At 45.6% G+C, this 27,098-nt stretch overlaps 1 protein-coding gene across 1 annotated transcript; it reads left to right on the top strand.

Annotated features, from left to right (window-relative positions):
• Positions 1–2,516: 2,516 nt before the first annotated feature.
• On the top strand, positions 2,517–27,098 carry T265_09684 (hypothetical protein; the record flags this gene model as incomplete). The annotated part of the gene is made up of 6 exons (XM_009175839.1): positions 2,517–2,589; positions 4,043–4,068; positions 8,911–9,204; positions 19,684–20,017; positions 23,650–23,715; positions 25,938–27,098. The coding sequence occupies 6 exons, from the start codon at positions 2,517–2,519 to the stop codon at positions 26,489–26,491; spliced, it is 1,347 nt and encodes a 448-aa protein (XP_009174103.1).

Raw genomic sequence — 27,098 nt, 5'->3', positions numbered from 1 at the left:
GCCGACTGTAAACTTGTGGTCAACTCCATGGTAATTGTAGAAACACGCCGGAGTAACTGGCCACGATTCCGGATTGCAGCTGCAACTCAACCACCTCAGACTCCTTTTCCACCAACAAAAGTGCTGGTCGTGGTGGAGCAAACGTCAGGCACACGTAGTATCCAACATATGTGGAATTATCACTGCTCATTTCCTAAGCGAAAGACAAAGACCCAGCGGCAAACCTCTCATCCAGTTCTTAACAACTCCACTGGATTGGTTGAGCCGTGCGGAGACAAGCAGCGGAACTGACCTGCAGGCCAAACTCAACCGTTGGCGGTAACCTTGAAGACTGCTGCGAGAACTCCACAATCGCGGAGAATTCGAAGCGCAGCCTCCAGCTTCAATGCATCAAAATCAGCAGACAGTCATCATTCATGACCCAATAACCGAAGCCACAAACCCGTCAGCAGTGTAGTAAAAATTCCTACATATACCAAATTGGCCGCGATGATCACGGAAGATGTAAAAGTCCACACAAACACATAAGGAAAACAACTGAGGTCGAACAAGCCGCCTAGGACTAGTCACATCAAGAAAATTCTGATTAGGTTCAAATTGCATTCCTCTCTGAAAACGGGCCTCTTAGGCGTACCACCCAGAGGAATACCACTAGTGGTGCTATCCAACGCACAAGCAAATCTTAGGGGCCTCATACAGCCACAGTGTCCGACAAACCACGTCAAAAGGCCTAAGAAACCAAGTGGACGCATGTTCGTCGCAGACATTTGAACAGTAACAAATGCAGCCGTCAATGTGTTATTACATGGGCTACAAGTAACGGTCATCAAAATTTTCCATATCTTATGAGGACACTACGTCACTCAAAGGCAAAAAGTCTGCTCAAATGGGAAATTTACGGGGCAAAGTCCTCTGCAAACAAAAGTGCGATCCCGGAAGCACCAAGCCAGGCAGCAGGCAAGTAACCTGCAGAAGACCATTTAAAGCCATAGACTTTAACCCCGCATACAGCTAATAAATCGGCTGACATATGTGGTAGCACAGTTCTTGGATTTCCATCTTCGGACGTGACAGAGGTAGTGGTGAGAAGCTTATCCACAGACTACCTCAATCTTTTGAACAAAGTTCGCGATATTAAAATGTCAGTTTGCAATAACTGGCTAACACAAGTTTTACCCGAAGCGGATATTGGGTTGGACGGCTACTCCACTTTCCCAGCTGACTCGAAACGCTGGGGGGCAGGTGGGGTTGCTTTTTACAATTACATACGGCCCTGCCGAAGCCGATTATCCTGCACGCTTTCGTGATGCAAGTTGGGTCAATTTCTGGCTGCTTGGGAATGGAGCGTGTGTTACAAATATCTGCTTTTTCGAGCCTGAGTGATTCGTGTAAGTTCACGGAAAAGGACCAAGAAATATGATTTCCTCTATCACGGTGCTTTTAGAGATATAATGACGCGCCTATTCAGCAGAGCTCAACAGATTCTTCTGTGCAGATACCGTAGGAGCTATAGAATAAGGCTGTTCAGTAACCAGCCTGAGGATAAATCAGAATTAACTTCGCCACAATATCGTCAGTAGGAAACAGTAATCGATGGTGAGTAACCAACAAACAATATCCTACCGAAATCCTTAAAAATTAGAGAAATATTCCTTTAAAACAAGAGAGTTTAGGTGACTCGGATCAGTAGGAATAATTATAAGAATTAGCTATTGCATATTTTGGAGAAATTGAGAACATTTTTATAAACCGTCTTCCATAGCGTGTTCTGCATTTGCTTCCAGTCCACCGAAACATAAACACTTCTCGCAAGCCCTTGAACAGGTTGCTTCTAGCTAGCACATCACAAATCTCTTGCTGGAAGGTGCCCAACACTCATTGCCTCCCGAAAGGATTCCCAGCACATCGGTCTATAGCATATTTTGCATTTGCGTTGGCCAAAGTCGTCGAACAGAGGGCTTAGACCTAAAATGTCGCCGCAGCTACCAAATACCGCGTAGCTCAGCTGTCACTCCCGCTGGATTTGGTCATCACCAACGAAAGACACTTCGTCGCACAGGTGCCGACGGCACACCGTTACATATTGACAGCTGTGTGCTAAGCTTTGGTTTCATCTACTGCTGGGCCAGAAATCCAAACGTCAAACGTTTGAGATGTGCCATGCAGTCCATTTAGGAGAGCACATCTTTTTTCTCATTTTAAACTGGGACCAGCCTCACAAGAAGAACTATCGAGGAACATTGTTTAAAACGTTCATGAGACTGATGCTGTGTTTATCCAAAAAAGAGCGCACAGTCGGGTGAATAAAATCCAGGAAGAATGTCCACTTATTTTTCCAACTGATCACAACGGGTAGCAGAAGACGGGCTGGCCTTTCGTATAACGCGGAAGCGCTGTAAGTCAGAAAAATTCCAAAGGAATATCCTAAAACAAGCCATGAAACTGGACCTCCGCCGGAAAAAGTGCGCCAATGAAGCTACTGACACCACCAGAGAAATAGGCAAACCGCCTTCTCCATGAGGGACAGGAACGAAGAATCAACGAGCGGAACGATAGGGGTATCTGAGGTCGACGGACCACGCTATGCCGGTATGTGTTCTTCCCCAGCGATCTCGTCACTCCCATGGTTGTCAGGACGTATCTACGTAACCATCGTGATCTTCACTGACGAGGACATCCGCCAACTCCAGCAGAAACAAACCTGTCCTGCGCGTTGGGACCGGATGAGGTCCATCCAAGGATCCTGAACGGAGCGTCGTTCGCACTGGTAAGCATTTCTATCTGATGTTTTGTCAGTCGCTCGTTGCGGGTAAGCTTTCCTCTGCTTGTAAGTAGGCGACGATCACGCCAGCATACAAAACTGGTGGCCGACCATCGTCCAACAGATACAGGCCTATTAGCACCATCAGCGTACAACGCAAAGCGATGGAATGAATTCCGAAGCAGACCATCTTAAATCACCCCACCAAACAACAACTTGATATCCAGAGTGCAGCAGAGGACAGCTCTGCCAGAGCTAAGGACGTAGGGCTCATAACATGTCATCTCTTTCGACTTCTCGAAAGTATTCGATTGAGTCCCACACGTCCAGTTGCTCCATAAACCCAAGCCTGAAGGGATGCAAGGGGAAATTTGACGCTGGATTAAAGTGATTTTTCAGACAGGATGTTCTGAGAGGATGTAGCCTCGACGTACAATTTTTCAGCGCCTATCTCAATTAGAATTTCTCAGGGATCTGTTTTGGGACCACTGCTGTTTCTGATATACTTCGGTGACCTTCCATGACCTTCGATGACCTTGCGAGTTCATGTCCACCTTTTTGCGGACGACGAAAATTCTGGAGTTCTAGTGCCGGTGCCCTCCACGTGGATGTAGACGCTACTGGATAGTGGTTGCTGGACTGGTGCTTCCCTCTGAATGACGAAAAATATGTACATATCTCATTAGGAGGAGATTCAGCAGATGCATTTGTCGCGTATAATAAGAATGGACAGGAAAACATCACGAGGATGGATACCAAAATGATTAATTCTTGTTGTCTTCAAATACGTCCTTCTCACTGCACCATGTGAAGTCATCTCAAAGGTCTTTAGCCGTTCAGCGGGTGACTCGGCTCACCTTGTCATATACCGTGCCCTGTGGTACGTGTAGTTATTCGGTGGCCATGCATGATGTGAATTACCTCCAAAGTGGTTTCCTATCACTTGGCTTGGCGCCTGAAACGCACCAGCCAATCAAAACACAGGAAATCTCTCAACCCAAGCCCGGCCTTGCGCGCGTTGGGGCGAGGGCCGTAGGTGGATGCTCTTGCCGGCCTTGTGATGGGCAATATCGTCCATAGTGTATTCGTTGAAGGCTGCATTCATCAGTAATATCCAAATTCTCAGGTTATCTGTAATAATCTAGGTGCTTTGGTCGGCGTTATCAGCAATGGAAGCAATCGATTGAAGTATGTCCACTGTCGTCATTCTTATCTGTTTAGTTTGATGGTCTTGATTTCAGGGTGGGCTTTCTGGCTTCATAATTTTATGCTTCCTTTTAGCGGAGAACAGCATTATCATCCCCAAGGTGAGTTACATCGCACCTGATTTAATATCTTTGTTGCAGAGGAGCCGCCAGACACAACCGAATCGCTGAATACATAGCCTGGGTAAGTCTTGTTTTTCATCCTGATGTTACGCGAATAACTGGTACTGAAACGGTAATTAGTTCGGCATATCAAAAGGCCTCCGGTTATCCCGCAGATTCGCACCATATCCAGTGCACGGTTGGATTTCACATACAAATGTATGCATCTAGACGACTACTACTACAGTGTCGACTACTTCGGGTTAGTAATCCAACCCGTCCTGCGTCTTGGAGAATCCAATTCATTCTCGGCGATATCTCTGGTTGTTTCCGTCGTTGCTAGTACGCTCGTGAATGTCCCTCTGTGCCTGAAACCATGGTTCCAGTGAAAATCGTTTGCCGATGTATGCGCTTAGAATTAGATTGGAGAACCTAGACTTACATCAAAACGGAAGACCATTTGATCGATAATAGTCCTAGACCTTCCTGAGCGAATACGGTGGCTAGAATGAGAGCTCACACAGGTAGGTTAATACCTGTCCTTTTAATACCTGCCTTTTCTGTTGACTTAGTGGCCGAAGTAACTAAAACTCGCCTAGGACAAACCTACAAATATTCAGCACATAATACATTAAGGAAACGTATGTGCTTAAGTACATTTTCCTCAACCGGTTGGGTTAATCTCAGCAGAAAGCTTTTGGGCGAACAGTCAGAGAGAAAAAACCGATAATTGGACCATCGTAGGGCGTAACCGAATTTCTTAACCCACATAAATTGGGCATTGACGAAGTTCAATTTCACTGAAAAATGAGGACAAGGGAGCCTTTAAGGTAGTACGATGAAGTGGAAACGGCTGCGCCTTGACGAAACCGCCAATTTTGGGTACGGAATTGCGACATGGAGAACGTGCAGTGTGGAACTATCCACTGCCATGGTTGCTTTTATTGGTCACCACGTCACTTGATCCTACACACAAGTAGTCCATAGACTTGGTAGAGGATGCTCGGTCATCCTGAATGCTTCTAAGAGATACGCTCAGTAGTTAATGCGCGAACCGGAAGGTCCGTGGTTCTAACCCATTCTCGGCATCTCGATTACATGGTCATCCTGGCTGCAATTCACCCCTCGCGCAACTTCGACTGAATCGTCATCGACAACATGACGTCGGTGTTCAAAACCGATGCTCCACTGCCGACTTCGACTGAATGACAGCCAGCCGCCAAAAGGATGTTTCGGTTGAACGGTAGTAATTATTATTTCAGCCAACAAATGGGCAGCCGAGTGTTTGTCAGGCGATGGACAGTCTTCGGTATCAATATCCGGAACTGTTTAGTCCTCATTTAGGGAACATGTTTACCATGGTTTTCCCTCCTGGTGGAAAGAGAAACCACTGGGACACCACACACGGAATTCTCACTCTGGTCCTAAGTTCCGAATAAGGGTTTTCAGAATTTCCATTTGGGGCTATCACTTTCCTACTTCACCTGAGCTGTGGTGACCTAATTTGACTGAAAGAAACTCATCAAGAATTTCAGTCTTGCATTTTTTACACCGACATGACAACAGCCTTCCCTCCCATCCGTCCATGGAGTAAACAGAGTCTGGTTACTTATTTGTAGACACGAAAAAGATGCCTTCCCCTGAGGAAACCGTAGTGAGGACCAATTTTTTGAAGATTTGTTTTGTTGCTTGTCTCCGCCCGAGAATAAATCAAAACAAGCAACAAATAGTTGACTCGAATTACCCTTCTCCATTCACCCGGTCATATTAGTGGATTAGGCTATTCGGAATAGGTCGGCTTCACTTACAGGACGACAAATTTTCCCATTTGGTGAATCTTCTTAGAGCTTGGATTAATGAAATAGGTAGTTCTAACGGCCCACATAACGTAGTTTAACCACTGTGTGTCAACCACGGAAGTCCGAGAGCATTCTAATACCTGGAGAACTGACCTCGGAAAATGGAAATTCCATCCCATCGTCAAAAAATCAACGTAGGACACCGGGTTGCGACCAGAGTTGCACTACGCCCTTAGTGAAGAGGTGCTACGAGCTCTCGTTCGTCTTCTACGGAACAAGTCGCTGTACTTTTGAACCTCCAACCTAAAGGACCAGAAAACTGCGTTTGTCAGAACTCTAACCATTGGCGAAACTAGTGTGAGAGATTGCAAGTGTCGTGCGGACACCCTTCGCCATTGTAACTCAATGGGTCTTGGAGGTACACGGACCGTACCACGGTAAGGTCTAGTGTCCTGGAGCCGGAACTTCTGTTTGCGGTACAACGAAGTCAACCTCATCCAAACACTGGATCTCTAATATGACCATATTTTCAGTGGAATTTCGGTAACAGATTCCCCTGGAGGTAACCACAACCCCACCCGACGCATCATCCGATGCTAGGTGAGACTGAGTGTCCATGCAGATCGAGAAGCTTAGTTTACCCGAAAGGCCAGGCAAGTGGAAGATGCAAAAAATACTTGAAACGTACGCAAACTGTTCCACGTGATTCGTTCGACTGGTCCTCAGAAGCCTCTTGTCAGCGAAATTATCAAGCTGCCAACCGATGTCAGTGGCGTTCTCGTTGTCAGTTTCTGTCCAGATTGCCTGAGTGAATGTCTGGAGGTGTAGGCACCTCGGAATGATTGTGTTAAGCTAGCACTAAGTCCCTCCCCCACCCACCTTTATTCTTTTCTTCACAATAAGACTTTCAAATAAGTCATGGTTGTACGGCAGTGAAGCATCGGTGTTGAACACTGATGTCATGCTGTCAATGATGATGATGACGAACATGGAACCGCCCTCAGCCTCAGAAGTGTCCGCGTGTGTATCTCTACACAAACGTCGTGCTCCCCGTCTTGACGGCCTCCCATTTGTTCTGTTGAAGAATGGTGGCGAATTCCTCAGGTAATCTCTGTGTAGCCTATTTGTGTCTATCTGGGAGGCAGGGAGCGCGAACTTACTGAACGGAAGGTCCATGGTTCGAGCGTGACCTCTGCCTTTTTACTTCGCCTGTCTAGGCCTGGGCACCCTGGTAGTATCCCAGCCTCATGCTTCTTTCGGGTGGTATGGCAGCTCGGAAAGGATGTTACATCTGGCAGATTATTGTTATGTCTATCTGAGAGAGAGACCATTCCAGATAACTGGGATGAATCGATATTAGTGCCGATTTTCGTAAAGGGTACTCGCAGTCACCGGGAGTAACTTCTTGAGTGTCAGTTTGACTACCATTGTAACAAGACTTCTGGCCTCACTGATTCTTCGTCGTCTTAAGGCGGCATGTGAATCCTTGACTCGCGAGCATCAAGTGGGATTTCGACCGGGTAGAGGCTGCGTTGACGACGTTTTCACAATCCGTCTGGTGTTAGAGCAAAGCCATTTGCACAGACGAGCCACAATCTTGGTATTCATTGACTTCAAGGGAGCATTTACTTCTGTCACTCGGCCAGTGCTGTTAACAATGCTTGCTCAACCGTGTATGCTCCAGAAGTCTGTGAACATAGTCCGGTCCCTATATTCACTACTTCTGGGCGTGCGAGAGTCTGGGGAGCTCCAAAAGCTTCCTTACAAAAAGTGCTGTTCAATTTCCTCACTGATGAAATAGTGAAGCGAACGCTCGAGGGTCTTCAAAACCCCGGTGTTCAAATTGTTGTTGGTGAGAGCCTTGTCGATCTAGGGTACACAGATGACATCGCTCTCTTCTTTAAAGACCACGATGAAGCACAAACTCTGTTAAATAAGCTGACCACCAACAATCACCTTTTGGCGTGTGCATTTCATCTCCAAAGCGTAAAGTAACGCTTCAGAACGTGCAGCCTCTGAACATACCCTTAATTCAAGGAGAATCATTGAAGAATGTGGTGAATTTTGCATACTTTGGTAGTTGTAGTAGCTCTGACAAGAGTGTCTGATGAAGTCAGTTCAAGAATATCAAAGACTCGAATTGCGTATGCTGATCTTCGTCACTTGTAGCATCAAAAACATATCACTGGGTCTGAAGGCCACAGTAAGAGCTGTATTGTTTTATGGTTGTGAGACGTGCCTTCTGTGGACAGTTGGTGCAAGCAGTCTTCCGGTTTTTTAACCAACGATGCCTCAGAAGCTTTGCTGGTTTTAGATGTCGTCAACAGATTAGTAACGAGGTGATTATAAAACGGGTATTTGGTTGTGCTGCAGGTACTTCAATCGGGGAGAACATCCAGCACCATCGACTGTGATGGCTCGGTCATGTGCTGCGCATGCCGAAACACCGTCTACCGAGACGAATGTTGTTCTCCGTGCCTCCTTCAAAGTGGCGTTTAGGTCGTCCTTTCAGAATAGGAAGACTTTACCTCATATTTGATCCATATCTCATACTATTTTTGTCGAACGGCAGTATCAACACTGATGTTGATGTCTTTGATGATGATTTTGTCGGTCGTAAGTATGAAAAAAATCGTTCAGCTGTTACACCATTTCACAGTTTATTTACCCTGCCACTGGAAGTAAGCACCAGGGTCACGAGACTGCCAGGTTGCCTAAACATAGACAGGAACAGTTGAGGTGACGAGATTATGTTTGGACCTCGGACCTTCTGGTGGGTGAATTTGTGTCTTAGGCAGTGGGCTGTCTCGAGCTCAAAAGAGAGCTGGTCCCAATTTGATATACTGATGCACTGAATGAACTCTAAAAATCACAATACCGCCTGTCTCAGTGCCACTGATATGCACATACATACTACTAACATCTTCATGTTCGTTCAGTGCCAGCACAGTACCTCATTCTAGAGAGAGGGCAAAAGTCTATGTGGTACCCAGAGATAAGGCGCCGTTTAACTGTAATTGGCTCTCTAACGTCCGTTTTACAGGCACTCAATCGAAGTCGTTCGCCCTTGCTCTTGGACGATGCGCTTTCCAGTACACCTGTGGAGGTAAATTCAAGCGATTTTGGTGGGGTAAACGCCGTCAGTTGGATCAGTGATGCTGCTGCCAGTGATGGTTCCCATGTTATGTATCGCGAAATGGACCCCTACAATTACGCTTCCGTGGCTAACAGCCTTATCCCATCGCCAACTCTTTCTTCGGCTGATTCTGGTGAGCCCACTCGGGAAGGTTCGTGGGTTGCTGTAACAAGATTGGCGAATTCGAAGAATCACACAGTTGTGAGTAAAGTTTTCTGTCCGTTTGACACGGTTGCCCGCACGAAACGCCTTAGTACCGCTTATTTTGTGATCTTTCTCAGTCGTTTGAAATCCAGTTTTAAATCTGCTCAGGTGTAGAACTTCGGTTACCTTACGTATCTTACCTTTCATTTTCAGTTATTACTACTTTTCAGGCTGAGTGGTGAGTCCATGCTTCCGAAAATTGGTTGTTTTACTTCAGTATCATCTACCTAGCCAGGTACTAAGTTTTTAAGCGTGACTCTTACTGAATGTACAGGATTGATTAGATTCTCCACAGAGATAGAATAGTTTATCGTTAAGGTAGAATGGAACGGAAACCATTATTGGCAATGATCTCTGTTACTCCACAACCGCATGGATGACTTCACTTTTACCCCCCTGCTAGACCAACCAGCATTCACTTGTGAGGAACGAGGACTACTCTCGATTTTTGGCGCATTTGGGACGAAGGACTTTTTGAGCTTATGTATCTATAATCCGAAGGCAGTGATGGAGCCTGTCCACTAAGCAGAGCATTCGAATTCGTCCCATTAATGGGTACTGTTGTTCAGAACATTCCAGCTAGTACGTCAGCTAGTTGCATTTCTCTCTACTAAGCTTTGTGGTTTTAGTCTTTGTTGCCTCTGGTGAGGATAATACCACCACAGTAATGTATGAACTAGTACCATTCAAGCAACTTCTACTGAAGAGGTGAGACTCCAAGCTATGTCATTAATTGTGGACCTGCTGCCCATGTCTACAAGACATTTCCTATTGTGCATTGGTGGAATCTGTGTGCATTTCAGGTGACAAAAGATAATACCGATGTTCTTTTATTCATGTATCGGAAGTATTTGAGCAGGCATAACTTCTGTTGCGTTCCACCATATTGTTCGTTGAAAGCAGTCAGTGAACTTACCTCGTGCTGTGGAGGACAAGTGCTGCCATTTCTTTCCCGGTGTATGCCTCTAGGGCCAGAATGGAGATTTTTGTAAATCCGGAAGTTTAGATGGATTCCCTACAGGACCCAACCCAGTCCTACTGAATTATGGAATTTGAATGAACCTGAACCCGTCGAATCCGATTCCCAGCCAATTGCAGATTGAATAGGTTCCAGTCATTAGCAGGAAACCCCTCTTCAGGTTTTTTTAGATTGTTCAAGTAACCCACATTTTTATAGCGTCCAGTCTCTTCTTTCGTACGCACATCTGGCCTGTTCAGCCTGTCAAGAATAGCAATACAGTCAGCAAGACTCATGTTCTGTCACCTATCATTCAATCCAACAAAAGCTCGACGTCACCATTTGCCTCGGAAGTTGACTTGACTCTGTCTGTTAACTCATATTTTCAGCATGTCTTTTACTCAATGGCTCGCCGGTATGGCTTTGCCGGTAAAAGGTTGTCAAACCATGACGTAGGAAGCGTTAGGTGGTTGACACTGAGTCGAATGCAGTGCTGCACACAAGCCTTGGGCGCCGATGAAAACCAGAGGGAATAAGGTCTGTGGGTGAACCTGCATAGGTCTATCCCAATTCACCAACCAACTCAAACCTGATGGCATAACAATGGGCACCAATGCCACTTTCGGTTTTATCATTGAGGTGTCGGCGTCACTCGTTAACTTCCTCAAGTTTCAGCGTAATACTGCACCTCCCCCAGTGTATCGCCATTCAATTGTTACCGGGAGCTTTCCGCCAAGGTAGTACTGGATAATCTGGCCGTGTTCCCTTAATATTTTGGGCGGATAAAACAAACTCACCTGGGTTTCAAAAGGTTACGTGGCCTGGTGGCACGGTGATGACCCACAAGGCTAGTCTTTCCAAGACACATGCGTTGATATTTTGCGCGAATCTGTCTTGTCGAGGCTGCTTTAGGGAGATTCAGTCCCTTCTTAATGGCTCACTTGTTTTTGAGCATTGTAACACATGATACCTCAAAGCTTCCAACGTATGCTTAGGTAGTCGTTTTGTCGAGTGCCAGGTCTTTCCATGATTGAAAATAGAGGTTACAGTTTTTTTTGAACTGTTCCAACAGCGGACTTTCGAGCGTTCCTGTTTTCGAATCCCATTCTTCAGCTGATTGTAGACACGTTTTGGGATGAGAGTGTCGACCATTCATTTCAAGTGGCCTAACTAGCATAGCTAGTTTCCCATTAGGATGCGTTGAACTCCAACACTGTTTGCTCTTCGAAATACTTTGGTGTTCGAAATTCTCTCGTTCTATTTGATTTGAAGAGTTTCGCGCAGACGTGAAATGGGTCAAGCCCCCGAACGTGCCATTCACACAACGCCTAGGTCTTGCTACAGTTCAATAATGAAGACAGTACAGGAGCGGTATACACTACAACCTTAGTGTCCATGCGAAAGTGCTGATTGTTCGGGATACCTTTCTGGTGGTGACCAAATACTCTGTTAGCCTTTGCGATCCATCCATTTATTTCATTGTCAAGTATCAGGTCTGTTGATATTGTGCTGCTACGATGGCAGAAATCCGTGCGGCACGCTGTTTCAAGACCATTTAGTAGCCTACTCCATGTGTTTTATGTTAAATCCGTAGTGCAGACTGATAAAAGACAAAGCGCTTTAGAAATATTTATATTTAAGCCGCTGAACACAGCAATTAGCTTTTGAGTAGCATCAAGGATGGTCCTTCATGCTGTCCGATGGCCGGTCTCGTACCCAAAGGAGTAAGAGTGTCTGTTGTTGAGTTTTTTAAATTTTCCGCATAGTTCCTTTTTTGAATCGTTATTCTCCATCTTTTTTTCCATAATAAGTGAGAAGGTGCAGAGTAGGTCCTTGTTTTTCTCGCTACTCATGGTCATGCCTGGACTTATTCTCCGGTCATTTATCCTGCTAAATATACCGAGTTATTCAGTCAAGGAGGTGAAAACGTAGATGTCGGGTTGGTTTAAAATAGTTGTGGCACAAATTGGCCAGGATATGTTGACGTGCTATTGATCAGAACATTCTCGAGGTCGTTGTTGGAGCTATTATGTGGGGTATGAAATATGAACCAATAAAGGAGGGAGACCCGACGGATAGCCAGCTTGTCCAGTGAAAATAATCAGCTTTAGCATAATAATCACCTGGTTGGGCCGGGCTGAATATAAGTGCAGGACTATGCTAGGGTCGGAAAGCAGCAGTGGGGGTTCTTTTTTGCCCACATACGACGGATATGGTCAGGAATTAGTGAGCGTGAGCATCACATGCTTCAGCCAATGAGGTAAAACGTACTCACAACTAGTACCACGGAAGCCCCAGTCTGCGAATCGCCATGCCTGAATCACTGACTATCATGATTTGTTCGGAAATAAAGCCAAAATGTAGCAGTAGATTTTAATCTTTTAGTCGAGTGAAGGAATAGAGCTTATAGTTTATTGGGGAACAGTGCAACTTACGAATACAACCTTACGTGTGGAAAAACATACAGACCGCCGATAGCTCCGCTTGCGATTTATCAGGTGGTTGCTATGTAATAATATGCTACTTCGAATGTGAATTTCAATGGGCTTTTGCAATGTCACAACATGCTTATTTGAGCCCCTCTAACTCAACATATAGATATTCCCATCACTTTTTCAGTGAGATTCACTATCTGAAACCACAGTGCGTCCCTCAGTGCTGTTTCGCAACCTCCAACAGCTGCTTTTGAACGTTTCCTCTGATTGGGCTCTTTGGATGGCAATACCCCGTTAGTTGGACGATGTTGCTCCCGTCGGTTGCGACTCCTGAAAAATGCTGCACATTTTAAATAACCTAAATAGTCCTGCCGCTTGGTTCGGTAGTGCTTTACACCAACAGACTGTAAAGTGCTATTACAAGACTGGGTGAGACCAAACTCAAACATAATTCTTGCAGACGAGCCCATCGGCGTGTTCACCTGGGCAGTTGTATAAATTTCGGTGGACTGGCTGGTGATGAGATTACTTCCAGGATCGGGAAAGCTGGGGCAGCTTTTGCCAAACTCCGAAAACTATGGTGCCGAAGTGATGTGAGTTTGTCTGTCAAGGGCAGAGTTTACACTGCGGCGTTGTGACTCATGCCGCTTTATGGATCACAGACATGGCCCCTACGTGCAGAGGGCATACAAAAGATGCCAGTGTTTGACCATTGGTGTGTCCGGTCTGGCCTTGGGAGAACATCGAACTTTTTTAATATCCATGTGGTTGGTTCATCATTGTCAGCTGTAATAACCGCGTACTCGGTTGTAGCTGCCGCAGTTTCGTTCACTGATGATTTGGGGGGATAGGTAGCTGCGCAAAAGCTGCTCTGGCCTTCCCAATCCGGATGGAAATATCATCTTTCACCAGACCACCGGGACTGATACAGCTGCCCAGGTAAACAATTTTGTCTACTACCTCAATCGGTTCATCCCCAAGCCCAATAGTTTTGGGAAAAAAGGTACTACCTCACGGTGGATGACCTACTCATGCTTCATAGGTTACCCTCTATATGTTCTTTGAACGTCTTTTCGCGCAGCATCACGTCAAGTTGAAGTGACCGAGAGGTGGGCAGTCCGTGATTTGGCAACGAAGTGTGAAAACTAATCAGTAAAATCAATCCACTTGACACCTGCCGTTCGCTTGGTGTAGACCCCTTGACTCAATTTGTCATTGGTTTCCGGTCTCGGTAGATATGGTTGAATCACGCAGTCAGTGGTGCTGCTAGACCAAAGCTATCGCTTCCAATGCGTAGCTCTCCAGTTCCCGAACTAACTGTACAAGCCATCGCCTCCAGTTCTTGTCTATGTCTCACGCTTCCATTTTCCTGCGATCGAAACTGTACCAGCTGGATCCAACATACCCTTGGTTTATGGCTTTTACACTAAACTGAGCTGAACCGGGTGTTTCGTTTTATGTCGTCGTTATTGACCACCACATCACTGACCTGGTGATTTTACTCGAGTGGCTGCCTCCGCAGAAGCATGTATAGATTGACCAGTTGTTCGCATTAGCTCTGTTACCATGATTACCCGCTTTGTTCCGGGTGCACACATCACGTGTCGCGTTCCCGTTTTTCACTGTTCACCTAATACCAGGTCGAACCGAACACCTTTTAGCATAAAACCGGTGTTTTGGAGATAATTGATTTCCTCCCGGAAATCACTGATCGGTTGCCGTTTAGAAAATTACAAAGGTAGCGTGGGGGTATAGTGCATGTCAGTTGAGATTTGAACACAAATCCCTGAATGTCCGAAATGAGATTAGCTTTCTGTTTACGGACATTCACGTTTGAGCTTGCAGTCCACATTTCGTGTGAATCCAGCCGAGGCTGTCAATGCAGCTTTTTGTTGCACGGATTCAAAGAGAGAAGTAACGTTTCTGTCGTGTAAATCCGCACGGCAGTATTAGCGAAAGATTAATAGGTGGTGGTGTCGATTCGGCTCGTTGCCGGTCGGGCTTTCGCTGACTAGCGTCATGGGTGGAGTGTAATGTTGAAAACAAGGTGTTCTTACATTGGATGCAGTGGAAACCTTCTGCCGATCCAAACTTCATAGAGGCAGGTTAATCCTAAAAAGCTTTTTGGGACTAAACACCTTTTGCCTTCAGTTGCCATCCTCACATCCGGATCTCATTGGTTTAATCATTATCACATCCTCTATGAAGACCATGGGAAATTTGCAATTTGCACTCGACTGCTTCCAGTTAGTTAAATCCACCACGTGGACTATGATAAAGAATCAGTCCGAATTCAAATGCACCGTTAAGTGGGACTGAGATTAGTTCTTAAATCCACATTTTCTAACAATTAGGGTTAAACGTTGACACCGGTCGGTTTCATCAACCATTGCAAGCTTCATTTGTGTTAGGCTGCGTCGTTTCGCTTCAGAGTTCAACCGAACAGTCGTTACGGTAAAGGTGGAGAGAAGTACTACTCTGCTATATCTACAGTGCTACTAAATCGAAGAGGCTTTCTGCTAACTACCCGTAATAACGGTATTTTCTCAGCTTAGTTCGCGGTCTGAACCGCCCAAGCTAGCGTTCCCGTCAAACAACCGCCAAAGACGCACATGTATTGACGCCCAAAACCAAGTAAAAAACATGTACAACGCCTCGTATATGAAGTATGTGCGGCGACAGAATTATGGAAATTCGGACGCCTTCCGAATGTGACATTGGCAACGGGCATTCGGCGGATACTGGATCATTCCTGGCTGTTGGGTCGGAACTTTCGGCCAGTCAGGGCTCGCCTCGATGCTGGACCGGCAAGCGGTCCATTCACTTGCGAGATAGGCTTCTTGGCAGTAGCAATGCCTGATCGCGAGTGCTAAAGCTTTATCCGTGCGGAATCCCGCCTAACACTCTTGAAATATCTTCTCAATGAAGTGGGAGTACCGTATTGACTGCTGAGCGCATTTCTGGGAAGTTATCAAACGTGTGGCGTAAACAGGATGGAGACTTAGTCAACAGGATGACCGCGGTCCGTTTTCTGACCACACAGCAAATTTGAGTTCTTGACCACTGGACTGGCCAGAAAACGCATGGCAGAAGCCCGAATGTGCCTTGCTCATAGGTAGTCACAGCTTTGGTTACGAAAGCCTCCGAAATGAGCAATAAACCTGCTGTGGAACGAGCGTCAAAATTTGATCACTTGGCATACTGCCTTTTTGTTTAAACCCGATTGTCCAGCAAAATATTGTGATATATTGATTCTATCTACTTTAGTCAATGGGGTATATCATATCTGACGCTCCCATACTCCGCGGCGACTGCCATAAGGTGCTACTCGATTCCGTGGGCCATTATTAATGGGATTGTAGTTTAGCAATTTCATAAGTTGCCGAAGTTCTAGTGCGACTCCAACGAAGTTACTCCCTTGGTCACTGTACATTTCACTTGGTGAACTGCGGCGGTTAACAAAACCGGAAAGTGCCATGAGGAAGCAGTCGGTCGATAAGGAATGAGCTACCTCGACGTGCAGTGCATGATTCTTGAAACAGGAGAAGAGACATCCCTATCGCTTCCTCGAGTGTCGTCCATCGCGTGTGAAAAAGGGAATGAAATAGTTCACACCGGTGGCGGCAAATGCCTAATCGGATTTAACTCTGTGGGTTGGTTGTGATTCTCCGTTTTTGTTGTTTCGGTTTCGCGCCTACATCATCCCTTGGTTTGACCTCGTGACCTTGTGATCACACGTGTTGTTTAAATCAACACGCGGATTTCACTGTCTCGAAGCCATGTTGCCTTGAGTCGGTATGGACTTTGGGATCCGTTAGGAATTAGCAATTCCTCAATCGGTGCCTAGAAACCGGCGTAGCTCCAGCATTTGAGGTTCGTATTTTTATAATCTCATTATTAGATTCATGATGGTGCGTTTGTTCTAACTTACAATATATTTGTAGGGGCAATTAGCTAGGATACCCGATCCTTCAGGAAAACTCTTATGGTTTAAGATTTTGATAGAACTCTCGGTCAAATATTGTAGGCGTCGGAGTAACATACCGGAACGTCATTCGGTGAACGAATCGCAGGTCTCGTCCTAATCTCCGGGAATTTTTGTTTGTTGTCTTGACTGCTGACCCCTCTGGCGGGACATGAGCTCTGTTCACTTTAGCCTAATGGTTTACTCGGCACCGCTCAACTTTTCCGTACATCGTCAGGACATGGACTTTATTGTCGGTTGGCAGGTATCCATCTACCAATCGCTTCACCAATTCAGTTCTACTCTTTCATTTCATCCATGCTATGTAGGTGCAATGCACCTACTGGGCATTGTATGCCCACACACTGTCTAGATTTCAACTTACAGATATTTTGTGTTTGTGCACCATGCGCAACTTGGGAGCAACCTTTTTTTGTCTTGTGGAGCAGATCGATCGAATGTGCAACTTGTGGTTTAGTACATGTGCACCTTTTGGTAATCTATTCGTCTATGCACACTGCTGTTTGGTGCAACCATGAATGACTGCCTATGCTACTTTATTGCTTAGTTTGTTAGTGGATTGCGGTGGGCAAGCACATATCTTCCTTGATCTTTACTTTAGAGTGCCGTGGCTATTCGGTCCGACAATGGTTTACGTTCGAAGAGAGTGTAACCTTTGGGAGATGCTGTCACTGGAGGGTTTTCCCGTCATAATGATGGAATGTGTGCATCCGCGAATGTGTTTATGTGCTCTGTTTGGATGCCCATGTTTCACACCGTGATTCTGATGAATACCATTCAAAGCTGATGTTGATAGTGCGAAAGGTGGCCAAGCGAAATTCACCAATAGTTATAGCCATGGTTTTAAGGGTGTGATTTCACTTTCGTAGTCTCTTCAGGCTCCTTTACGAGCTAGTGTCTTCCACCTTGGTAATGTCCACTTGTCCACTCCCATGAAGTACACGAACAAAGCCCAGTCCGTGTCAAGACTTCACGTGGTTTCGGCTAAAGCTCTCTTGGCCGCAAACTAACGCATCATTCTCACATTACTTGAGGTATTCGGTTTTCAGGCATTACGATCAGGCATAATTCCTATTACCTCAACCCCCATGGTACGAATACGAGTGCTTGTTTCTGTTGCGGCTCAGACGTACCGAGATGGGTTCGTCGAGCGTGATTACGAGATGTTTACGCACTTCCTCATTAACCCAATAGAAGTGTCACCTAGATTGCAGATAGTGCTAAAAGTACGCCGCTTTCTCTTAAGTTTGTTGTTGAGCGTAGACTTTTTATGTGTGGTATAAGCCACAAGCCATTGTCTTTTGTCTGAGTAGGTGATGGCCGCTTGTAATTTGTTCTTCACATCACACAAAGGTCTATAAAATCGTTGAACTATTCTGAACAGGTCAAATGCGCCTACCTCGATCATAGGTGCCTTGTATACACTCGATGACCCCCGACCGCCTGTGTGCGCCTATCCTACTGAAATGACAGAAGATAAAACGGATCTCGGTATACATTCTAATTGAGTCCTACCCTAACTGGGCATGCTACCTATTAGGAGAACCAGCTCCGAACGTGACGGGACTACATAACCGCCAGTGGAATAACCGTTTCCGCTGATACAGTTTTCATTGGCTGTTCTTCACCCGCCCCTGACAGCTGAGTTGTATTCTTAATATCCTTTTTTTGGCCCGCTTGTACGCGACAGTGATCAATAGATCAGCTGGTTCACACGTTCATTTACTATTTCTGGTTTGGCCAAGTGCAACAGGCTATCAATCGGCTATCCAGACCGGGGTTCACGGTAATAAGAGGTCATTAGGGATGCTGTGGTCCACAACACTATCAAAGTCTAGTTATCTACGTAGACAGCACCTATTTCAGTGCCAGTTGATGCACTTGATTTTCCCTAAAGTGATCGCATGTGCGTTTGTCTGTGTGTGTGTGGCCTTTAGGGCTAAAAATGGACGTTAAGCTACAGTGCCCGCTCACTCTACGTTGGTGTTATTGAACCTCATATGACCCGGGATTTCAAATCCCTCATCTCATAATAGTACAGACAATATTTGATGAAATAATAGTGTTAACCGCCTACTCCATGACCTCCAACTGTGAGATGGGCATCCCACACCATATCTTATTGATTGAGACATTTCAGTGGTTAAGGCATCAGTATTCAGACCAGAAAGTTCGTGGTTCGAACCCAACCTTGGCATATCGATTACTCTTGTCTAGGCTTGGGCGAACTGGCATTATCCTAGCCCTCGTTTCTGCTTCCCTTGGCATGGCAGCTGAGCGTCGAAAAGGTGCTATAGCTAAACGACTGTTATTCTCATTCTCATTTAAACGAAACAGATAACTGTATGTGGTTGTTGGCTTGTTCGTTGAGCTGGGCAATTTGACTGCAAACGTTTCACCACCAATCGAGGTGACATCACCATTGCGTTATTGGGGAACGTAGTGGTGCGTAGCGGTCGTTTAGTGGTTGTGCGTTGAATGGGGACGAGGCGAATGGGGACACAGGACAACGAAGCAGCCAATGGAACCAATGGAACCGCCCGACCGAACAACTAATTGCGATCAAAGGTCATCCCATGCTACCAGCATGTATAGTAACACACGCGTGAGACTACTGAACGCACAACCTCTAACCCACCGCTACGCACCACTACGCTCCCCAATAATGCACTGATGATGTCACCTCGATTGGTGATGAAAAGTTTGCATTCAAATTGCCCAGCTCAGCGAACAAGCCAACCACCATCTGCGCTACCTGAGCTAACGACATTTTCCTCTGTGGAAAAAGGTAACCGTACTGAAGTGCTCGAACTGTATGTACGCAACACCTGAAATCCAGAAACTTCAGTGTTCGAACCGGCCGCTACTGTTTTGGAGTTTAGTGGTTTGAACATAACCCTGCCTTTTTGCTTGCTTCTGCCTAGCCTGGGGCAATCCGGCAGTATCTCAGCTGTGTGCCACAGCTGAACAGCGTGATTTGGGAAATACTCTTTAATCCGTGTGTAAAACGGGAAACAGATGTTCGCAGCTATTGAAGGTAGGTGTTCCTCTGTGATCTCATGCGTTGAACATTTGTTCCATCCTTTTTTTCCTAGCAGACCACAACAATGTTCAAGTCAGGTTCAGATCAGCCAGATTCAAACCAGCTTCTTTCGCAAAAGACTGGGACCACTGTCTCACACTGTGATGAGGAAGTGGACGGGCTAGAACTTGCTCGGTTGGCCCGAAATCTTTGGCCCAACAGAAAATCTGGCCGACGGTCCACAGGTGTGGTTGTCCTCCCAGACGTTAAACCCAACCGTTCCTCCAATCTGGCCCCTAGTCTTGAGTCCAATGCGAAACGGCCCTCATCCGCAGCCATGCGACCACAAGATTTGAACATACGACCAGCTGTGCGACAACCAGGACAGTTGTTCAAAATGGAAGATCCATGTAAGCGGGATTACAACGCCTCACTATTTCATTGCAGTGTATGGTTTTTCGTGTTCCCCTCACAGAGATTTCTAGGGTGTGTTAGTAGCTTATCTGTTAGTTCCGCCTACAGTAGAACGGCTTTTGAAGTGTGAGACAGAATCATCGTAATCCTTCCGCGACCGGTGCCGTTTACTTCACATGGCATTTTAGCTCGAACCACAGCGCTTATGATGACTAGTGAGTTCGTTCGTACATCCATCGGTCAGACTCTCATCAGTTGTAACAACCATGTACTTCCCGTACACTGGTTCTAGTTGCCCTTATTTTGTTTATCGGTTATTTGTGGAGGTGAGGTAGATAGCTGCGCATTGTATGTGCTACTTGATATGACTCATGCGTAAATACAGGGGGTGTAAGTGGACTTTTCACTGGGGGGATCGGGAGGGAGGCTATGCTTTGAAGGCAACAGCTTGGATGCACGAGCGCTTTTGCGGGCCCGACTAGGCCCTGTTTAACAATGTTCCTAACCGTTGATGTATCTCGTCTCGGGGTCCTCATCAAGGGAGACAACAATGACCAGCGCAGCTGAGTTTGCTGATAATGACTTTCATACTTCGCTGCCAAGTTATTGTTTGACCTCCCCTAGTTCGTTTACATCTCCCGCGTAGCCGTGCGAAAAGAAGTTAGTCTACTGGTATACGAAGCACGTGACCAAGCGAGCACCACCTATGGAGTGTGATCGGTCCATCCATCGTGGACAAGTTATTTCTTCCGAAAGCCATTCGACGTATTCCAAAATCACTGATCCGGTGTTCCCACCGGCCTCTGACCAACTAACAGCTTCGTTTGGCCGCTTCATAAAGTAGGTGCTCTGTGACCTCAGCGAGTGGTATGAAACCGATGTTTGACCAACTACGAACAACCGGTGTTGAGGCACTCTAGTTAGGCTTTCCGGGACCAGCGTTCAGTGGCTATGATTTCATCGGTTAAGGTCCCATGAGCCGCGTACCGTGGTTCGATCTCCCACCACTTTTCTTGTCCATAAGTTCGTAGCACGTCCGGTGACCTTTGTGTATCGAGTTTGCTGCAATTCTCTCGGCCCCTTCTCAACTTCTCATCTGGCAACCACTTGGCTGATGCAGCTTCACAAAGGCCACGCGCTATTTTTGTTGTCACAAACGGTCGTTATGTTGATAGTTTTATGGTGGTATCCCCGATGCCTTCTTTTCTATCCATGTGTCAATGTTTTTACCTTCACAGTAAGGAGCTTATCAGACTATGGATGAGTGCCGTGTTCATACACACACTTAAGGGCTGTAGGTTTTGTGCTGATGACAAGCGAAACCGAGTTGCACTGGCTACTCGACCAGAGTTTCAAACTTCTCGCCGAGCAGATGGTACATGTCTGACCTTGAGGGTGAACAAGCCTGGTGTTTCCGTTTTTGTTGGTACTAAACCACACAACTGCGCCGTGAATACCCCGTGTCAAAGAGTAGATAACCCCATAATACCTGAACAAGTGAAACAGACGGACAATCTGAGCCTGAGCAGTACATTTCATCCTTATTAGCACTCATTTCTATTTTGAGTTGTGTTTCGAAAGCGGACCTTTTCACGGAAAATCGTCATATCACGAAGTCTCCGCTTTTCGAAGATGCTCCGTCGGTTTTTCAGTAGAAAAAAATTTCAACTATGAAAATTTTGCGTTTGGAATTTGTTGACCAGTTTGATTTTTTTTCCAAACGTTTGGAATTGTTGAACAAGTTGAATTTTTTTCCAAAAGAGGAGATAGTATCGAAATATTTGCAACACGTCGGATCACATGATAGGGCTAAATAATTAAACTTTTTTCTCATCTAGTCAAGATTTTCAACTTATCGAGAGAATAAAGAACTTAAGTTTACATGGCACAGTTCACACAAAGACCAGAGGGCTTTCCCTGGAGACTGATAGACCCATTCTTCCAAGTCTTATGGTGATATTCGGATTTTATCCGTTCAGAATGATATTGATGTGCGTAATAAACAATTTCAAGCCTCACCGGTGTGTTAGGAAAACTTACAAAGTTCTTACCCGTTTGACGTGAAGCAATAATATAACAAAAACAAACCTACCGTAGGGATGACGTACGTGAGCAAACAACGGTGCAACTGAGCAAAAGCAATGTGAACTGTGACTTTTGTGTGCAGTAAAACATTCATTATCATCTAATATCCCTCCTCCATCCCAACACGGGTACTAGCTGAGCAGAAAAAAAACACTCTTGCTCGTTGACTTGCACACCCACCTTCGTACCAATATGGTTTTGAGAGAAGACTCGCCTGAGCTAGTCTTCTGTGATCAAGTGGATAACCTGTTAAAGTTCAACACGTCTCCGCCTTTAGAAAGTGTGACTCGCTGTTACTAAATGGCTTTGGGTAGGGATGATAGACAGCTACCGAGCAGTGTCGGAGAAGGCCACCGGAGTTCGGTCTTTCGTATACATCTATCGATATAAAAAAGAAACCTTTAAGCTCGCCTAGACAATGTTTGGATTGGTCTCAACTGACTTTTATGGTTGGCAGGGTTAAAGTGTGATTCAAATTACAGTAAAACCTGTCTACAGACAATCCTTTCAATGGTCGTTGTGCTCGAATTCCCCTTCTATTCCCTGAAGAACGAGACACCACACACAACAATCAGAAAAAATCCGCGGCCGCTTCATCAGCTATATTTTTTCCGTCTGGAGATTAAAAAGTGGACAAGCATTTCAACCAAATCAATACTATACCACAGGTGAACAGTTGCTTATACCGCCCCCTCTTTGACAAGCCCATCTACAGCAATATCCCTCCTTGAATGAACAATTTCGATTGGTCCTCTCATGGGTTTCGATGGACTTGCTTTACTGTATTTTCGATTAAAAAAAACATAGTCCGCTCATCACATCAGGCTAATGGGCAAAATACACCTAACCGTTCATCGTTATGGTTCTTGCTCGTGGTCTCCTAATTTCTTCAGAACTCAACGCATATGCAAAGAGTTTTAGGACATAGTCCGCACATCAGGCTAATGGGCAAAATACACCTAACCGTTCATCGTTATGGTTCTTGCTCGTGGTCTCCTAATTTCTTCAGAACTCAACGCATATGCAAAGAGTTTTAGGTAATAGGAATAGAAGAGGCAGAAAAGAGAAGATTCATAAAGGAAGCTACTCACAATGTTGCTGAAAACTCCTCGACAGCCCACGACCGGTTTCGCTCTTCTTGGGGCTCATCAGGTAGGCGCAGTCCCCGAGTTCCCGTCAACTTTATGTTCTACTTAAACCCAAATTGGACTGTTTTCGAGGAATACATTGATTTGCAAATCAATTTGGTTTTCACGAGAGACTCGACTGAATCTCTCGTTTATGATATTCCACATGAGGTGGCCTGTGTGCCGCACATTCAGTTGTAGAATATCATAAACGAGAGATTCAGTTGAGTCTCTCGTGAAAACCGAATTGATTTGCAACTGAGTGTATTTCTCGGGAAGATGATCCACTTCACTTCGATAAATAATTTGTTGGAGGAGAATGTCTTGTGATATGTTTTATAGCCGGAAAAATTGGCATTCGCCATTTTGTGCCAGTAAAAGTCTCACCCCTGATATTCCATTGTTTTATTCTGCAGTACAACCGAATGTATGGCGTTCGGATACCGAATCCCCGATGGAGCTGGATTGGGATCACGAACCGGGTAGGTTCTATAAATATGTCACTATTATGCACCCTAACTTGTCAAAATGTCCAGCAAGAGTATTCGGCATAGGAGCTGCATTTATGGACTATGTGCTAGCCTGAAGATGCCGATCATCGTTGTACACCACATTATATCAAATCAACTTCTTTCATTGATCGCGAGGCCCGGTCCACACTCGTGTGCATGTAATATGAAGCGACCAGCGCTCTGTTGTCCAGATGTGCGTAGTCGCAGTTTTTCGAAAGACCCAGATCTGACAGGCATTTGCAGCTAAGGCTATCGTTTATGCAGAATGTGTTGCTAGGTTAGTACCGTTGTGTATACCATTGGATCATATTGGCTGGACTACCCATAAATGAATGCTGTAGCCCTGTTAATGTAAGCCGACTTCGGCCTGGATTTTACTTCATTTTTATGGTGTTTTACTTGTCAATCTCGAATGATTCTCCTTGAATTGTAAGGAGGCGCAAGGCGCATGCCTAGAGATAGTATGACGGTATTCAGTTTATTCAACAAGGCTTGTGTTTCACCTTCGTCCTCGGGGATGAGCACGATGTCGTTTGCGTACTGAAGCTCAACAAGGTTGTCAGCAGCAACAATTGGAACATCGGGGTTTTGAAGACCGCCCGGTGTTTGCCTCATTGACGAGGTTGTGCAAAGCTGGAGAGAGTAGACACTCTGGTCTGACACCAGTTTCGTAAAGAAGCTTCTAGAGAGTTCACCATACACTGACATACCCAGGAGTATGTGAATATAGGAACCGGATTATGTTCACTTCCTGTCAAGCGAGTATTCAACAGCACTGATCGATCCACCGTATGGACTATACCCTTGAGTTCAAAAACGCGAGGGTTGTGGATCATCGTTAGTTGGGACACGTGGAAGAGTGTGGCGGTTGAAGCGCTGACTGAATTCATCTAACTCAAGTTGTTGGGAGCGAAAGCTTATCCTAAATGTGATAGGCAGTAGGCTACATTCCACAGCAGTAGGCTTTATGTGAAAATAGCACCATAACCATTCATTGATAGTTTCGCAAAATATTTGGCATTTACCTGCAATCTATATATCATGACTTTCCAATGTCAAAGCCACATACCAGCAAAATCCGCATGCACGAAAAACGCCACTCGAAAATAATCCGGTTATTGGGAGATAGAAATGGCTATAGATGCATCATCAGGGGGCGAGATGGTTCAAGTGGTTAGTGCACGAATTTACTGACTGGAAGGTCCGTGGTTCGAACCCGACCTCTGCCTCTCAACTTCCCCTGTCCAGGCTTGGGCAACCTGGCAGTATCCCAGCCCTCATGCTTCCTTCTGATGTCATGGTAGCTACGCACCAAAAAAGTTCTACATCTGAACGATTTTTCGGACCAAAAAGTTCTACATCTGAACGATTTTTCGGGGGTCCCCGCGATGTTGATGCCAATTCCTCTTTATTTCCACCATTTACTTCCGTATGGTGATATCATAGGCATCACTTGGTGTATCGCTGTTGGTAATGTTGACACACTGAGGCGATTGGTGTGCCACAGAAACTCCAGTGAATGTGACCGGGCCATAATTGTCAGTGACTCTGTCCATTAATGTATCGTCCTGTAGTCCTCAACTGAGGAACCGATAGTCATCAACACAGCGTGGCTCAGGTTTTCACGAACAATGACCAGGTCCTTGTCTGACTGACTTCGGGTCGTTTCCATCCAACTCATACTCCGATACTACGAAATCTGCCCTGGTATGTGAACTATGTGGTCTAACCAATGTAGCCTGTCATGAGTTCATCACCTCCCAAAAAAACTTGATCGTAGTAACTGCTTCGCGTACATTTTTGGTGAAACAGTGATGTCTTATTTTTCGGATACTTGCAGTAAGACTAGGCTTATTGGAGCGTTTATATCGGGGCCTGCGACCCTTTGGTAAGGGAGTTTCCTGTGTTCACTCCGAACAATATTTGATTAGTCTAATTTTCCTCACATTATTTATGTCTTAAATTCACTAAGACCCTTTGTTGCCATGCTTAACATTTTCTTATCTCAGCAACTCGTTCCGCATTGTGTTACATTTGTTTCTCATGATTTCTGTGTAATTATCTACTTACTATTCAGTTCCTCTGAGGAGAGATGCAAAGTACCCGTAGGTGACCCTGAGCACTCGTTTTGACAAACCATTATGTCTTATGAGTAACTCATATCGTGGTCATCGCTTGTGTTGAACCCGCAGGTACCGTGTCACCACAACGCAAGAAAATTAACCCGACTCGTCCTGTACCAGCTGTAGTGAGCAACACGAATGGGCGAAATGGTCGACGGGCTGAAGAGGACGGATTCACCGAAGTCAGTTTATTCCCAGTCCGACCGAGACGGCATCCCCGTGCGGCAGTTAACCTTCCAATTCAACCTACTGAAGTTGAGTCGGGTAGGGACGACGGTTCAGCCAAGATCCCCGTACGGTCCAAGCGGTGGTCATGTTCCGATAAACTCCTTTCCACAACCAGTATTCATCGAATGCATCCCACAGTGCCTGCGCAAACTGCAATACCATGTTCCAACCTGTTCACCTCACCAACAGACGACGAGACTCTCACCGGACCTAATCCGCCATCAGACGACCTGTTCGATTCCGGGTTCGCCGGCTTGAGCCAAAGTTTCGCCGATGCAGACTCCGATGGTTGTGGTATTGGGAGTGCCGGCGGAGGCCGACTAACTGACTTCCTCTGGGAGCATGAGATGTTCGAAGATACCGGATTCCCTTCACGAAATCGTCTCCATCACTAAAGCGCCTCTCCTCCCTCACTCGAATTGGCGAATCCCTAGGGAATTCAGTGAACACTTTGAGTTTATCATTTATCATCTTTATTGACTTTTTAATCCTTGAAGCTGTTCCGATGCATTTATGACCTTGATTTTTCATGATCCTGCATTTACGCTGTTGTATACTCTGCCAGTACCGAACCATGTATATTGTGTATGTATTTCAATAATTTCTGCGATTGTCCGATATCATGCTTGTTTGTTGAGCCCGTTCCTTTCCCTTCGATGGAACTTCACCGCGCCAACGAAAATATTTCCTTTATTCAACTGTTGCTTATCTTATTTTTTGCAGCTTAGGAATTTGCACACTGCCCTTCCAGTCGTCATCTTGATAATCTTTAATTTTATTTCTGCATGATTTCATTCTCAAAGAGAAGAGCTTAGAAGACATTTTTCTTGACAGTGCACTACGCATATGGTGGACGAGAATTCATCTGGTGAACAGTTCTACATTTCTTGGGGCTCATCAAGTACGCACAGTCCCTTGGTTTTCGTCGACTGTGTGTAATACTTGAACCAAGAACAGTCTATCTGGAGGACCAATGTTGTTGTATGATAGAACCTTCCAAAC

Source organism: Opisthorchis viverrini, assembly GCF_000715545.1.
Source record: "Opisthorchis viverrini unplaced genomic scaffold opera_v5_297, whole genome shotgun sequence".
NCBI lineage: Eukaryota > Metazoa > Platyhelminthes > Trematoda > Opisthorchiida > Opisthorchiidae > Opisthorchis > Opisthorchis viverrini.
The sequence above is the reverse complement of the archived record's forward strand: the minus strand, read 5'-3'. Positions and strand labels throughout refer to the sequence as shown.